This window comes from Bombina bombina, chromosome 2 (assembly GCF_027579735.1).
Source record: "Bombina bombina isolate aBomBom1 chromosome 2, aBomBom1.pri, whole genome shotgun sequence".
NCBI lineage: Eukaryota > Metazoa > Chordata > Amphibia > Anura > Bombinatoridae > Bombina > Bombina bombina.
The window spans coordinates 1,354,407,000-1,354,424,452 of NC_069500.1; the positions used below are offsets into that span (position 1 = coordinate 1,354,407,000).

General features: G+C 43.6%; 1 protein-coding gene across 4 annotated transcripts in view; it reads left to right on the top strand.

Annotated features, from left to right (window-relative positions):
- Positions 1-11,326: 11,326 nt before the first annotated feature.
- IMMT (inner membrane mitochondrial protein) overlaps positions 11,327-17,453 on the top strand; it is a 138,739-nt gene continuing 132,612 nt past the window's right edge. For 3 of the 4 annotated variants that reach the window (XM_053704263.1, XM_053704264.1, XM_053704265.1), the window contains exon 1: positions 11,327-11,492. In XM_053704263.1, coding sequence (XP_053560238.1) covers positions 11,448-11,492 — 45 coding nt within the window. In that variant the 5' untranslated portion in view covers positions 11,327-11,447. The remainder of the gene's footprint in view (positions 11,493-17,453) is intronic. The other variant, XM_053704262.1, reaches the window with a different exon arrangement.

The window sequence follows — 17,453 nt, forward strand, 5'->3', positions numbered from 1 at the left end:
AGAACTCCCCCTCAAACTTGAAAAAGTTGTGAGTGAGAAGGAACTCAATAACCGTAATCACATATGACTGAAACTCAGGAGAAAAATCACTGTAACTCTGAAGGAAGAAATTGCCTGCAGGCCCTTCGTGTGAGGTATAGTCGAATAGAGGGCAACTGCGTCTATAGTGAGCCATGCATATTCCTTTCTCCATTCAAAGCCATCCAGAATATTAATTACATGTTTGGTGTCACAAACGTACGATACTAAAGTGAGTACCATAGGCTGTAGGATAGAGTCGACCCATTGCGAGAGGTGCTCCAAAAGGGAATCAATACCACTCACAATGGGCCGACCCTGTACATTGTCAATGCTTTTAAGAACTTTTGGGAAATGGTGGAAACAGGGAGTCCTTGGGAATTGTACATCCAAAAATGTGACGGTCTTATCATCCAAGAATCCCTGTTCCCTATCATCATCCAAAATATGTTTCAATTGGGACTTGAAAGTATTTGTAGGATCTCTTGGGAGCTTTTCGTAGTCGCGTGTATTTTGTAGTTGTCGTTTGGCCTCTGTGACATAGTCATCCCTGTTCATTACGACCACTGCCCCGCCCTTATCGGCGGGGCGTATCACTATCTGGTTGTTGCCCCTAAGTTGAGCAAGTGCCTCTTTTTGTTTGAGTGTGAGATTCTGTTTTTCTTTATTGGTCTCTTTGTGAAGTTTGATTAGATCAGTCTCAATTCTATGTTGAGAAGTTTCTAATATGTGGCCTCTGCTCATTATGGGGTAAAAATTAGATTTTTCTATCAGTGTAATACCTTTGTTGACAGTTCCTGTGTCTGTAAGGGACTCTTTGGCTAAAGACTGCAGGGTAACCACATCGCACATTTTATTAAAATCACGAATGTTATTAGGGACAAAAGATGGAGGACCCACTGGCTTTTCTGGCAAGGTATGTGTACTGCTAAAATGTTTTTTCAAAGTCAAACATCTAATTAAGCGGTTCACATCAATGAGCGTTTGAAATAAGTTGAAATTGCTCGTGGGAGAAAAGCCTAAGCCTAGAGCTAGAACAGAATGTTGTTGTGGTGTTAGTATTGCAGATGAAAGATTTATAACATTACTTGTCATTTGTATTTTGTCTGTGGTTTGTTTCCCCTCAGTGGATATCTGCCTTGACCCATTTGGGTCTGGCCCCCACTGTGTGTTTGGTGTAGGGCCTGTGGAAAAACATGTTCTAGATCGCTGGGGGCAGGGTTGACATTGGCAGTGGCCACATTAGGGGGAACAGTTGACATATGTGGTACAGTATATTGGCTGGTGGAGGGAAATGAATGTTCCTGTGAGTGAAACTCTTTTTGTCTCACTATTGGTACATTTTCTGGAGCAGGTGCATATGTGTTTTTGTTTTTAAGTATACCTATGGGAATGGAAGGCACATTCTGAGCTGTAGGTGCAATAGTGGATGTGGTGGGTTTATTAGCCTCATCTGAGGAACACTCATTGTCACTGCTAGAAAAAGAAACATTTCTAGAATTAGATCTGTGCCTTCTACATCCCCTATTGCCCCTACGTGTGCCTACGGAGAATTGATTACGTCTGTATTCTCCTTTCTGCTTGCGATTCCAAATGTATACAGAATTACTTTGGTAGTCTGATCGATCCCTTAAAAACTTGGAGTGTTTATTCTCCATTATTAAGCTCTTTCCTCTTGCTACCATGCCCCTGAGAATGGAATCAAATTTCCAAAATTGAGGGTTTAAAATACGTTTGGCCATTTCTGTTTGCAAGTCTATAATGTCTTTTTTTATAAAATCCAATTGTTTCAATTTGTAATTCCTCAGCATAATCATTAGTCTGGAAGAGCATTCCGACAAAACCTCATTCCACTCTTTCACAAAATATTTGTCAGTTGCGTCCACGTCAAAGTAGGGAAACTTATATAGTCTTAGACCTCTGGGTATCATACCCTCATGCATATATTTATCAAAGGCCCATGTTCAAAATACTTAAACCAATAACTTTGTGTTTAAAGCGCCATTTTGAAACCTAGGTATTGTAAACTGATTGGTACAGAGCAAAGGATACCCACGGAGTGGGTTTGGAAAACAATTAAATTTGCAGACAAGATTTCTGCTATACGGTAGAGATATGTTAATGAAATGCTATTGATAAAAAGTGTATTTGGGGTAGTTAGTTAGTAACAGGCATAGAAAATATTTACTTACAGTGGCCCTTTAAGGGTTTTTGCAATATGCCATGATATTACCCATAATATATAAATACTAGTCCCTGAAATAATTTTTAAAAAATGTTTTTAAAACTTTAAAAATGAGATCTTAGTGGGGCGGAGCTACGCCGTGCTGGTGCATGGACGAGTTGTAGAAAAGCTCCGGAGCTGTTGGGGCCTTTTGAGCTACCAGATTGGCATCTATGTCGCCTTATTCTACTCGAACATCAACCTAATCCTGTCTCAGTTGATCCGGTTGCCCATACACTACTCGGGCTAGAGGAGGGAACACCGGGCAAAGTACTCAAGATTACTGAAGCGGGAGCCGCGGCCGCCATCTTGCCGCCCAACTTACCTTTCCTGCATGATCCTGGTGATTGCTGTGGGCTGCCGGGCCAGTACACATTAAGAGACCTACCTACCCGATCTCTAAGAGAAACACCATAGCACAACTGACCTGTCTGGCCGGTGCTGCACTGGGGGAGATCCCGTTACCGGAGGCTGACTCCTGCTTCCCACGTGGTGAGTCCCGACATTTGCACTCATCAGCCTTACCGCATACCCACTGTGACACTGCTGGGCGCACCTAGAAGGGGGAACAAGCAATATCCCCAATATTGCATATTACAAGGCCCCACAGAATAATGCACTAGCAGGCTACTTATTTCTAGGCAAAGCCAGAGTGAGGGGACAGCCACCACAGGCCGCACATAAGACGTATAAAGACTGTTCTATACATAAAGGGATATTCAACCACCCAGTCAGCAGTACTTTTTGCTGCGCTCATTAGAAATTTATTTTTTGAAGGGCCCAGACCATGAGGGGACTTTACACTAGTCTGTGAGCTATAAAGCACTACAATCCTGTAATCCACTTTAGAACGATCGCAACACCCACTGTCGCTTCCCCTGAGGACATTAATAAATAGTGACAGCTTCTTGGTGTAACTCCATTATACCCTCTCAAAAACCTACATCTTAAAGTGATATTGCCTGTCTATCTTTCATCTATCAGCCTAAGGAGGGCTAGCATTGCCCCCGTCATTCACCTTGAGCTCTCAATACCCACACCTGGCTAGAATGGCGAATAAACCCGATAAGCTAACAAAGCTACAACCCCTGGGTCCCTCTGTCTCATCGTTCTTTCCCCCTCACGAACCTGCGTCCATAGAGACCACGCAGTCCTCGGACCAACCTACAGTGGGCCCTGACCACAACACTCCACACGACCCGCTTCAATCTATACAGTCCCAGATAGCAGGCCTCCCCTCAAAATCTGATATAGAATCCCTGAAGAAGTTTATTAAAGACGAAATTAAGGACTTAAAAAAAGACCTCAATGACTTGGGATCTAGAATAGAATATGTTGAAGAAGGCCAGGAACAACTCAATACCATGGTCAGCACTAATACTCAGCAACTTTCTATCCATGACTCTATGATTCAGAACCTGTCTGATAAAATCGAGGACCTCAAAAATCGAGGTAGGAGGAATAACCTTCGCCTGAAGGGAATTCCAGAAGACATCTCTACTGACCAACTCAAAACTTATGTCACAGAATTTTTTCATTATCTCCTTCCTCATACCCCTCCCCTCCAAGGCGAAGATATTGAGAGGGTGCACAGGGCCCTGAGACCCCCGCTAAACCTCCTGCCCTTCCCAGAGATGTAATCCTCAGATTCCTCAAATTCACCATCAGAGAGGAGATCTGGCAGGCCGCCAGGACCAGACGATCAATCCAATTTCATAACCATTCTCTACAAGTATACCAGGATCTCTGCCCTCAAACGGTCCAAAGAAGAAGGGAGGTCCGCTTCATTACCAAAACCCTCCAAGACAATAACATTAGATACAGGTGGGGCTTTCCATTCAGTCTTATCATCTCCCACAATGGAAGCCAGATCGTATATAAAAGTTTCTCGGATCTAGAAAGCATCTCTAAAAAGCTTAACCTCTCAGTCGAACCTCCACCCGAGAAAATCATAGATAACTCTCTCCGAGTGTCAGCCCCTGAAGATGGAAACCCTAAAGAACAGAGGCTCAACTGGTCCAAAGTGGCACCTAAAAGACGCAAGACAGGTCCCTCCTCCTCACTTGCAGATCCCTGATCCCAAGGGCACCTTCCTGTGTTTGACTTTACAATTACCATCAATTTAACACCCCAGCTTACCACTCACTCACTTTGGCCCCATGAATAAAAAGGCCCTCACCGGGCTCCTGAATATCTCAGGCCTCCCACGAATGCTCTGGGACGTTGATACACCATAGACTTTTTAAGGTTGATATTGTTTGTATGTTTGATGCTCAGTTCTTACCTCTCCATACCTACTATCCCAACTGAGCTTAGAGTTATATTCATTATTTTGAACATGCCAATAGTTCTAATACAAATTATTAAATACCCTCAAAGGTTACCCAACATCATGCCTTCCCCACGGATGATGTTCTTACAACCTTATCCAGGCCACAACATTTTTAAATGTGGCTTATTTTATGTTTTTTCTTTTTGTTCTTTTGTTCTACCGTTAATTCAGGTTTTCTTCAGCTGTTTTACTGTTGTTAACCATATGTGCTTTTGTTTAGTTTGTTCCAGCTTTGATGTCTTTAATGCTGTCCTCCCACCATCTGATCTCCTAGGGCTCTTCGCTCGTTTTTATGCCTCTACTCTCCACTACTTTAGCAGGTCTCCGGCGATGACAGGTAACTCTACACATTACCACTTCATACTGTTTAGGGGCACTTACCTACACATTATACACTTCCACTCCCAAGTTCAACATGTCCCTGTACTATCCACGCCTTCACACTTATTCATAGCTTCTCCCACCACATATAGACATGGACAGGACCCCTAGATCTATTAAGATTTCCTCCCATAATGTTAAGGGATTTAACATCCCTCAGAAAAGGACCACGGCCATGAGGGACTACCAAAAACTAAAATTCGATATCGTCCTACTACAAGAGACACACTTCCGAAAAGGCAGGGAGCCCTTACAATCTTTTAGAAGATTTGGCCAGGCATTTTTCTCCTCCCACACTTCAAAACACAATGGGGTGGGGATCTTGATTAGAAAACAGATTCCTTTTACCCCCACTAACATATACAAGGACAGGGAGGGCAGACTGGTGGTTATCACTGGGCGACTTTTTAACAAGGTCATTACCATTGCCAACGTATAGTCACCTAACTCCAACCCCGCACGATTTTTTACCCAAGCATGTAATATAATTTCTGAACTTGCTAAGGGCACACTAATCCTAGGGGGTGATTTTAATGTCCCCCTCGACCCCTGTATAGATTGCTCATCTGGCTCCTCCTCCATACCCCAGAAAACTCTAAAATCCATTAAGTCGTCCCTGACAAAATTAAAAGTTCACGATGCTTGAAGAATATTCTCTTTCTTTCTACTCCTATCCCCACCAAAGCTATTCTCGCATAGACTACTTGATGATAGATGTCACCAGTCTAGCCTTAGTTCAAACCACAGATATCCATCCTATTACATGGTCCGACCACGCCATGATTAGTATCTCAGTAAACTGGCCCACATCTCAGAGATGCGACCGCACATGGAGACTAGATGAGTCTGACCCCATGACCAAATTACGCATACACGACAAGCTTATAACGTACTTTAGCCTAAATTCCACCCCCGAGGTTTCACCCCTCAATATATGGGAAGCCCACAAGTGCGTTATTAGAGGGGACCTAATTGCCATCAAGGCAAATAGAGATAGACAAAACTCATTAGCTCTTAAAAATTTACTAGAGGAACTAGAAAAACTAACAGACTCGCATAAGAGACACCCAAAGTCCCACTCCCTACTCGAACATATTCAACATAAACAGAAACAACTAGATCTCCTCCTGGGTTGAGAGGCTAAACGTAGGGCCCTCTTTCTGAAACGAAGATTTTATGAGGGAGGGAACAAACAGGGCAGGCTTTTGGCAAGACTCTTACGCAATAAATCCGCAAAAAGTTATATTATGTCCATAAAAGACCCCAAAGGGAAAATTTGGAATTCCTCGTCTGACATTGCCGACAACTTTAGAACCTATTATGAGGACCTTTACAATTTACATAAAAACACGACTCCACCATCTCAATCTGCTATTACTGACTACCTAACTTCCCTTGACCTTCCTTCCCTCTCCGCAGACCAGAAATCTGACTTAGACTCCCCCATCACCTTAAAAGAAGTTCAGGCCGCTATACGCTCTTTCCCCCATGGGAAAGCCCCAGGCCCAGATGGCTTTAGTCACTCGTACTACTCCAAATTTATTGATATATTGGCCTCCCCCCTCCTTGCTCATTTTTTAGACATCGACAACGGAATCTCCTTCCCCTATCTATCCCTTCAAGCGCACATTTCTGTAATCCCTAAACCTAACAAACCCACAGACTCTATCCTCAACTACAGGCCGATTTCCCTGCTGAACGCAGATATAAAAATCTATGCTAAAATGTTATCATCCAGGCTAAATCGATATCTCCCCTCCTTGATCCACCAAGATCAGGTCGGTTTCATCCCCTTCAGAGAGGCTAGGGACAATACGGTCCGCAACCTCCACCTCCTTTGGCATTCTAGGAAGTGTAACCTCCCCACATTATTCCTATCCACCGACGCGGAGAAAGCCTTTGACCGCGTCGGATGGTCCTTCCTCAGGGCCACCCTCCAATCTTTCGGCCTTGGAGATCTCATGCTCCATAGAATTTTTGCGTTATACAATGGCCCTAGTGCACGAATTCGAATCAACGGTATATTATCCACCCCCTTCCAGATATCAAATGGCACTAGACAGGGGTGTCCCCTGTCACCCCTGTTATTTGTCTGCCTCCTAGAAACCTTCACCGCCAAAGTCCGACAAAATGCAGAAATACAGGGCATCTTGATCTGGGACGACTTATATAACTTGTCTCTGTTCGCAGATGACATACTGTTCCCACTCACTGACCCCATCAAATCCATTCCCGCACTGCTAGACGAACTCACACTTTTCCACAGCCTGACCAACTTCCTCGTAAACCATTCCAAGTCAGAATTCTTAGGGGTTTCCCTGACATCCTCTATTTCACAGCACCTTAGATCCGTTTGCCCCTTCCGCCAATGCCCATCCTCCCTGAAATATTTAGGCACATATCTTACTGACGACTTAGACATGGTCTTTCATCTAAACTTTGCCTCCCTAAAGACATCGCTGGAACGTGACCTATCTTCTTGGCACTCCAGGCGCCTATCCTGGATGGGCAGAATTAATGCAATTAAAATGACCGCCTTCCCGAGAATTTTGTACTTACTGCAGGCCCTTCCCATCCCCCTCACTTCTCGATACCTGGCCAGCCTCCAGCGAATGTTTAATTCCTTTATCTGGGGGGGAAAACACTCTAGAATCAATAATAAAACTATGATGAGCCCCTGCATACATGGGGGCCTAGGTGTCCCAAATTTGAACTTGTATACCCGAGCAGTCTTTATCCAAAGAATACTCGACTGGAGAATTCATAGGACCCAAAAAAGATGGGTCGCTCTTGAGGAATTTCTGAACCCCAGTTTGGTACTAGAGTCTAGTTGTTGGTCCCCAGGAGGGGGAGACTGGCCAGACATTTCAGACAACCCTATCACCAAAGAAACCCTGACCCAATGGGAAAAGGCGAATAGGGATAATCCCTATCTTTCGTCCAGACCCTCCCCTCTGACCTCACTGATACATAATCATGAGTTTTCTCTGACTGATTGTGAGGGACCCCTTGGAATGAGTGCTTCCTGCTCAGACATATATCCGTCCATCACATTTCTGATAATGAACGCCTCCGTCCTCAACCACAGTTAGTAGAGATGGGCTTCTCTTGGGCCCACATTGGTTCACCTATAGGAAGGTACACCACTACATTACGACCCACAAACAACATCTTAATCTACTGAGACCTCGGACTAAACTAGAACATTTACTTTCAGATACGTCTACACTAAATCACACCCTATCTAGAATATATTCCATTCTCACCCCCCCCCCCCGGCAGCCTTCCCGCCTCCGTAGAGTCCTGGGAGCGGGAACTGGGAGTTATCATCCTCCCACAGGTGGCTTCATCCATGTTTATTAATACTAAATCCTCCTCATCATCTGCCCGATTATTAGAAATGAATTACAAAATTCGACATAACTGGTACCTCACCCCACGTCGCCTACATACACTTCGACTAATAACCGCTGCTGGCGTTGTGTGCACGTAGGCAGTGGCATGGGCCACATGTGGAGGTGGTGTAATGCCATCAACTCCTTTTGGAGATCTGTGGTCTGTGAAATGGAAAATATTTTTCAAAAAACACTACCGTGGGACCCACTGCTGTTCCTTTTAAATAAAAACATTAAACTCCCCTCCAAGCCATACCTTATACTTTTTCGCATATTCACAAATAGCGCTAAATCACTCATTGCTAAAAATTGGAAATCCCCAGACCCCCCTAGCCTTATACAATGGAGGAGTATGGTTACTGACCTCTTAGAGTTGGAGGAATACAGCGCATTTATACTAAATAATAGAGACCATTTTATTATTGCACAGGATGTTTGGGAGCAGCACATTAAAAAACACACTTCACTCTCACAGGTTGACGGGCCCTTGACACCCTCTCCTGTCACGCCAATGGAGACCTAGCTTTTCTTACTCACCTTGTATAGGTCACCCTTCCAGCTATCCCCCCGAGTATATACTATATAAATATGCAGGACTAGCACAGAGACTACTGCCTTATTTACAGGAAACTTTCTTATCTTTTTCGTTATTTCTTTTCTTTTCTTGTTTTACCTCAACACACGTGTAAACATACGTTTGTTGCTATTATTGTTATTTCACTTGGGATGTATTACAAGTTTGTATCTGCTGATACATTATGTACTTTTTTTTTTTTTCTCTTTAAAACCTTTAATAAAAAAGACCTTGGAATAAAAATGAGATCTTAGTACTTGCGTGTCCTTCCTCCGTCCCCTTCATTTTCCTTGTTTCTGCTTTGTGTGAAGTAGATGTCAGGCTAGGCAGAGCAGGTTCGGAGGTATGGAGTTTATGCAAGGTGGTTGCAGCCATAGAACTGTCTAGAGTACTGAAAGTAGCCAAAAGTATGTACTTTATTATTGAATTACCCCTTTTAGGCATGGTTGAGTAACGGACAAACAAGCAAGTTTATTGTACTGGAACTGGAGACTGGAAACGGTGATTGCAACCTACAGTCTGTAAACCCCAGCTGGGTTGGACAAAAGGCCCAGGATGAGTTGGAGGATGGCCCACGCCTGGTTTAAACTGTGAGCCCACACCGAGGCTAGGAAGGGGTGCAGACTCTAGGGCTGAGACAGTAGATACTCTCTCTAAGGCTGAGACAGGAGATGCCCACTCTAAGGCCAAGACAGGAATGTAAACTGGAGGATGAGACAGGTATGCCCACTGGAGGCAGAGAAAGATATGCCTACTGGAAGCTGAAGCAGGAACAGGACATAGATGCTTACCTGCTCAAAAGGGCTTGGGCTCAGGATCTGGACACAAGTACTTGACAGAGATACTGGCACTTGGAAGATAAGCTTTGTAGAGCGTGGGAGCAGAAGACTGGCACTTGGCAGATACCCTTTGCCGAGCTGGAACAGGTACTGGATACACGGATTTGGCAGACTCTCTGCAGAGCTTGGACACAGTAGTTTGAGACAGACACTTGACAGAAACCTTCTGCAGAGTTTGGCACAGATGCAGGATACTGGAGCCTGGCAAAAACTCTCTGCAGAGTTTGGATGCAGAAGCAGGTGACTGGTACTTGGCAGATATCCTTTGCAGTGCTTGGGTACAGGCTCTGGATACAGGAACTTGGCAAGTGCCCTCCTTAAAGGCTGGGCACTGAAACAGGATACCATTGTTTGACAGGCGTCTTCTGCAGGACTAGGATACAGGAACAGGATGCCAGAGAAGCAGGATAATGCCACAGGAAGCAGAGACAGGCTGGTACTGAGAGAATAGCCAGGAGACAAGCTGAGGGTCAGATACCTGAGTGCAGTGAGATCAGTCACCAAATCAAGGGAGAATCCAATAGAATAGTAAGAGTGCAAGGCCAAGTATACCGCCTTTGTTTATAGCGCTGCGGAATCTGTTCGCGCTCTGCAAATAACCGATAATAATAATAAGTTCAGAAAACAGAGAAGCAATCTAATCTGACATCAAATCCAAGGGGGATAAAAGAGGTAGTCAGAGAACAAGCCAGATTCAGGCACCAAACAGGTAATTCAGGCAAGGTCAGAGGCACTAACAACAGGAAACAAGATGAACCTCAGTGTCAGCGCAGGGAGTGGTCTCTAAAGTATCCTTTTATAGTAGAGCTGATTGCAGTACTACCTGCAGCTGGCAAGCAGGTGGAGTCAGAGAGCTATCCACTGCAGGTAACAGATCTCCAAAAACTTCTACAGAAAACAAAGCTTTCTGGTGGCACGCAAACAGAGAAACAGGCTGCGAATCCCAGGTTCAAATCTGGGCACAGCCGTGACAGTAGAGATCGGTCCCACTCGCTCTCTACGTAGGCAAAAGTGTGCGCTCCTGAGCTGGAAAGCTTCGTAATCAGCTCCAATGTAAACAATAAATCATGAGATTCATTGTTTACCGCTGCAGCCAAGAGCTGTGGATTGAGCATTTATTTTTGAACCGTGCTCGTTGACAGAGTCAGTGAATGAGTGGCGCAATAGGCGCATGTGCAGAACTCGCAAGCTTTTTTTTTTTAAACATGCCCCTTGACGAGCGCGTTTATTGGAAAACGTCATAAAAAAGCGCAGTGTATCGCAAAGTGGCGAGAGCACGCTTATAATGCGGTGTAATTTATGATAATATAATAGTTGAGATGCAGAATTTTAGGTGAGAGAGGAATGAAACTCCTGGTATTTATTAACTCTGGTTTTAATGTCACTTTACATTACCGTTGAATTTACCATCACTTTAAAGGGTAAAATGCACTGTAACAATATTGTCACTATATAAAACATAGAGATAGTTCCTTCCTGCATAACCAGAGTACATTGTATAGTGTTTACCGTTTTATACTAATAAAGTTGTGTGAAAAGACTCGAGTGGGGCGTGGTTTCAGAGACACGTGGGCGTGTCGGCTGTCGGTGTTGAGCTGTGTGGACACTAGCTTCATTCATCCGGTCCCGGGACATGCTGTGCTAAGCAAAACACCGGGCAGAGTAATTCCTGTCACATTATATCATGCTGCGGGTGTGCAGACGGGCCAGGGCGGCGGCCTTAGCTAAGGTAATGTAATGGGCGTACACGCAAGGGCAAGAAGCGGGCTGTGAGACTTCACCCAGTGACTTGACCTTGTAATTGCTGCAGACTAAGTAACTTGTCTGCCCAGCGTCTAACGTAAACGGCTGCTTATTATATTCTAGTTCATTGCCGGTAGGCTGCACAGATTGACAGGCTTTATGGCCAATTATTGTTAGAGTTTCGTTAGTTTTAGAACTCGTCAGCTAATCGGCTGCCAGACTAGCTTTTTCTGTAGCCAATCAGCTTTCTCCTTTAGGACCTTTCAACTTTAGCAATCTTGGAAGAGAGATGGCATTGTGTGGCGTATGCGTTGTCCTATAGGATTGCGAGATAGTTTGATTGGCAGGTCGTTTGTCCAATGATAGAGCTGAGTTTTTGGCAGGTCGTGAGCAAGAGATAGTAGATGTCTGTGGTGCGTGTGTGTGAGTCCTTGCGGCAGGGCGCAATGAGATGGATAGGCATTGCTGGTAGTGTGCACTAATGTGTAAATAAAGCAGTCTGGCGTGTCTATAGCTTGCTTGCGCATAGGAGGACGTGACCTTGCCCACTGTGTCACTCCCACACCAAGGCCTCAGCTCATGTGCCACCCACCCTCCCAAAGTCATGCTGAGAGCAAGGTGTGTGACAGCATTATGTCCCTCTATGACAGCTGGACCACGTATATGTGTGTGTTTTGTTTCACACACACACCATATGAACCAGTGGCGTATTTAGGTTTTGTGCTGCCCTAGGCACTCAAAATTCTGCTGCCCCCCCATACCATCCTAGCTTTAAAGCCTTTTTCAGCCTTGATATTTTTGGTCTGGGTGTTTCATAACTTTTTTTTCATGGCATTTGCAAAGTAAATATTCACCACCGGTAGCAAAAAACTTGCATGCACCTCAGAAGGTTTGGAGGGAGAGAAAAAAGGAGAAAGAGAAAAATTAGTGGGAGAGGAGAAAATGGAGGGAGAGGACAGAAAGGAGATGAGAAAAGAAACACAGACTCTGTCAGTCTGACACACACTTTCACTCACAAACTATTACACTCTATCACAAACACAGACACACACACTCTTCTACCCTATCTCTGACATTTTCCCACACACACATCCCAGGAAAAGAAATTTTATGGGGATTTTTCCTTTATTTTTGTTTTTATTTCATATTTTTGTAATTTTGAATACACTTATTCTGTCTGTGAAGATTAAGCAAGATCATTCAGGGCTGCAAGGTTTATCTAAGTAAAATAGCAAATGACATTCAGAAAATATCCCATTAAGTGGCTCTTGCAACAAGGCTTGTTCTGAAAGCTGAGTAATTGTGCTGTATTATTATTATTTTATTTTTTTAACAAATATCTGCCACTGGCAGCAAAGGGTTAAAATAAGCCTGAGAAGTCTCACCTAAGTACAGAAATACAGCAGAAGACGTTATGGTCTGCAACTCTGTAAAGCTCCGTGAAGGTAATTAGCAGGAGGAGGAGGGGATCTTATCTGATTAGACCGAGAGCAGGAAAGGCAGGCAGCATATAACATTCACAGAAACTTTATTGCACTGACCTCCCCTGTTACCTCTCTTCTGTGTGTTGCCTGTTAGTTGACAGGGTGTAAATAACACATCGTGGAAAGGCAAAAACAGCAGTGTAGAATGCAGTAATTTGGAGCAGGGAACTCGGAGCACCAGCAAGATCTGACACAGTGAGAACAATGTGGCATTGTTGTGATAGCCCCATGAAACAAACAGGAACTAATGCTAATACACTGCTGTGCTGTCAGTCACTAAGGTGCTGTGGGCTGGAAAAGCAGGGCATTAAATTCAAAACTAGTTAGTAACGGATGGTGTACTCACTGATGTTTGTTTTCTAAAGCAAAACCCTACTTTCCGCTGTGAACTCGGTACCTCTGCAATCCTCTCAGTCACAAGTATCGGACTGAGATGCAAGTGAAAAAGATCCCGCCTCCAGTCCTGACACTAACTCTTGCTGTCCGTACTAAATAACTACTCCAGCTCTCTCACCCGGACTGCCACCATTTAAAAAAAAGAATTTCAAATACAAAACACAAACAATGCATCTAATATTAGCATGTGCACTCTCCTAGTTCCCCTTTGAGCAGCAGCATGCATATGATCTGCTCGGTCTGCCGCCCTAGGCCCGTGCCTTGTTTGCCTAGGCAATGATACGCCCCTGATATGAACGTTTGAAACAAGAATACTTATACAAAATACTTATTTCAGAGTCTTCTGAAGGAGCATTATAATGCTGGTGTTCAGGTGTGAATCAATACATTGTAGAAAGTTGAAGTGTTTACCGAAATAGATCTGAAAGTGAAATATGTAAAGCTATTTAACTATCTACCTGCTATTTACTATTACATTTAAGCTGTAAATCTCTCAAATTGTTTAAATCTGAGAGACGAACTATCAAAAACTTAGCATCTTTAAAGCATTTTTTTATGGGCTGGCTCCTAAACTTATGTAAATAATTGATAACAGGAGTAAATTAGGAAGTTGCTTAAAATTGCACACTCTATCTAAATCATGAAATAAAACATTTGGGTTTCATATCCCTTTAAATATGCAGGGCATATTTTGTTGCAAACGTGTTTGGTGAAGTCATATTCTATAAAGTAAATATTCTGTAGGCTTGCTCAGGTTTGTCCAAAATAATTGCATGCCACGGCCAGGCTCATATTCCTTACACGTCGCTCTTCATCTGCTGCACCTCTCTGCCAATCCCTTCACTGACTTCCTTTTGCCTCCAAGATTAAACTCAAAATTCTCACTCTGACATACAAAACTCTCTACTGCACTGCTCCCCCCTATATCTTAGACCTTGTCTCTAGATACTCTCCCTCCCGTCCCCTTCGCTCTGCTCATAACCACCTCCTCTCCTCCACTCTTGTTACCTCATCACACTTCCGCTTACAGGACTTCTCCAGACTGGCTCCCATCTTGTGTAACTCTCTGCCTCGCTCCACAAGACTCTTCCCTAGTTTTGAAAGCTTCAAGCGCTCCCTAAAGACTCTACTGTTCAGGGATGCATACAACCTACACTATCCTTTCCTAATACCAACGAGCTCCTCTCCCCCACTGCTATCTGCCATGTGAACCCCCTTAGCATGTAAGCCTAAGAGCCCAACTGTTTGCAGATCACCTTCATAAGAGCTGACTACAACAGTGCGACTCTCGGCAGGGCCCTCTACCCATTGGAATGTTACCTTGTATACCGCCTATATTTATAGCGCTGTGGAATCTGTTGGCGCTCTACAAATAACCGATAATAATAACATGCTCTAATTTGTAACATAATGTAATTTTATCACTATCAACTCTGTAAATGGGGTTAAACACATAGTTAAAGGGACAGTCAACACCAGATTTGTTGTTTAAAAAGAAAGATATACCCTTTATTACCCATTCCCCAGTTTTGCATAACCAACACTGTTATAGAAATACACTTTTTACCTCTGTGATTATCTTGTATCTAAGCCTCTGCAAACTGCCCCCTTATTGCAGTTCTTTTGACAGACTTGCATTTTAGCCAATCAGTGCTCACTCCAGAGTAACTTCACGTGCATGAGCTCTGTTATCTATATGAGACACATGAACTAATGCCCTCTAGTGGTCAAAATGCAGTCAGATTAGAGGCAGTCTTCAAGGTCTAAGAAATTAGCATATGAACTGCCTAGAATTATCTTTCAACTAAGAATACCAAGAGAACAAAGCAAAATTGGCGACAAAAGTAAATTGGAAAGTTGTTTAAAATTACATGTCCTATTTAAATCATAAAAGGTCTTTTTTGGACTTGACTGTCCCTTTAATGTATCAATCGAGAGTTGCAAAGCACTGTTGGTCCTGAAAAGGAAAATGCAGCTGATCCAATAAGGAGCACTAGTTGTACAGCTGGGTCATGTGACTACCGCTGGTGATTGGGTCAGCACAGTTTCTGCTCAGAACCAGCAGTGCTTTGGGGCTATTTCCAGGTAGTGCATTGCTTCTTCTGAGCCTACCTAGGTATGCTTTTCAGCATATGATACCAAGAGAACAAAGCAAATTAAATAATTGAAGTATATATGAAAGTTGTTTAAAATGCTTGCTCTATTATATTTGACTTTACGCCCCATTTAACGGGATACTTATGCCTCCTAAAATATGGTTAACATTTTATATAGTTAATCATTGCACTACTAGTACACTATTGAATAATACAATTATTTAGAATAAGTGCATTTTATTATTTCTTCTTTATGTCCTTAACTCTATTTGCTTAAGAGCCATAGTCGGTAATAGAATATCTTACAGAAATTAATTTGCACATAGCATACTGTATGAATGTGTGTAAGCCATGCCAAACAAGCTTAAAGGGATAGGAAAGTCAAAATTAAACTTGCATGATTGAGAGAGCATATAATTATAAGACGCTTTTAAATTCACTTCTATTTTCAAATGTGCTTTGTTCTTTTGATATCCCTTATTGAAAAAGAATATGCACGTAACCTTTACTAGTGGGAGCTAGCTGCTGATTGGTGCCTGCACACATTTGTCTCTTGTGATTGGCTAACTCTATGTGTGGTCATCTAACTGCCATAAGTGCAATGCTGTTCCTTCAGCAAAGAATAACAAGACAATGAAGCAAATTTGATAATAGAATTCAATCGGAAAGTTGTTTAAAATTGTATGTTCTATCCAAATCATGGATTTTTCTGTCTCTTTAACCCCTTAATGACCAAGGACGTACGCCACACGTCCTCAAAAAAAATACAGTTAATGACCGAGGATATGTGGCGTACGTCCTTGGTCTGGAAAGCAGCTGGAAGCGATCCTGCTCGCTTCCAGCTGCTTTCCGTTTATTGCAGTGATGCCTCGATATGGAGGCATCCTGCAATAACCCCCCTTGGCCATCCGATGCAGAGAGAGCCACTCTGTGGCCCTCTCTGCACCGGACATCGGTGCCCGGTATCGTTGGTGGGTGGGAGCAAGTCTGGGAGGCGGGTGGGCGGCCATCGATGTGGAGAGAAAGGGGGCGGAACCGTCGGGAGCGCGCGCGTGCACGGGGGGCGGCGGGCGCGTGCACGGAGCGGGAGGGAACCGCTACACTGCGGAAAAATAAGGCTGTTAAAAGTTAAAATAAAAAGTTTGAAAATGTTACAAATAAACAGCTAAGGGATCTGGAAGGGGTGGGGGGATGGTCTTGGGGGGGGGGAAGCTACACTACACTACAGCAAAGGGATTTTTTTTTAAAAAAAAAGGCACATTTGTTACTAAACTGGGTACTGGCAGACAGCTGCCAGTACCCAAGATGGTGCCCATTAAGGCAGAGGGGGAGGGTTAGAGAGCTGTTTGGTGGGGGATCAGTGAGGTTGGGGACTAAGGGGGGGATCCTACACAGCAGCATATGTAAATATGCCAAAAAAAAACACAAAAAAGCCCAAGTATAGCTTTTAGTACTGGCAGAGTTTCTGCCAGTACTTAAGATGGCGGGGACAATTGTGGGGGAGGGAAGAGAGCTGTTTGGGAGGGATCAGGGGGTCTCATGTTTCAGGTGGGAGGCTGAGCTCTACACTAAAGCTAAAATTAACCCTGCAAGCTACATAATTAACTCCTTCACTGCTAGCCATAATACACGTGTGAAATGCAGCGGCATTTGGCGGCCTTCTAATTACCAAAAAGCAACGCCAAAGCCATATATGTCTGCTATTTCTGAACAAAGGGGATCCCAGAGAAGCATTTACAACCATTTGTGCCATAATTGCACAAGCTGTTTGTAAATGATTTCAGTGAGAAACCTAAAATTGTGAAAAATGTAACGTTTTTTTTAATTTGATCGCATTTGGCGGTGAAATGGTGGCATGAAATATACCAAAATTGGCCTAGATCAATACTTGGGGTTGTCTACTACACTACACTAAAGCTAAAAGTATCCCTAAAAGTTCCCTACATGCTCCATAATTAACTCCTTCACTGC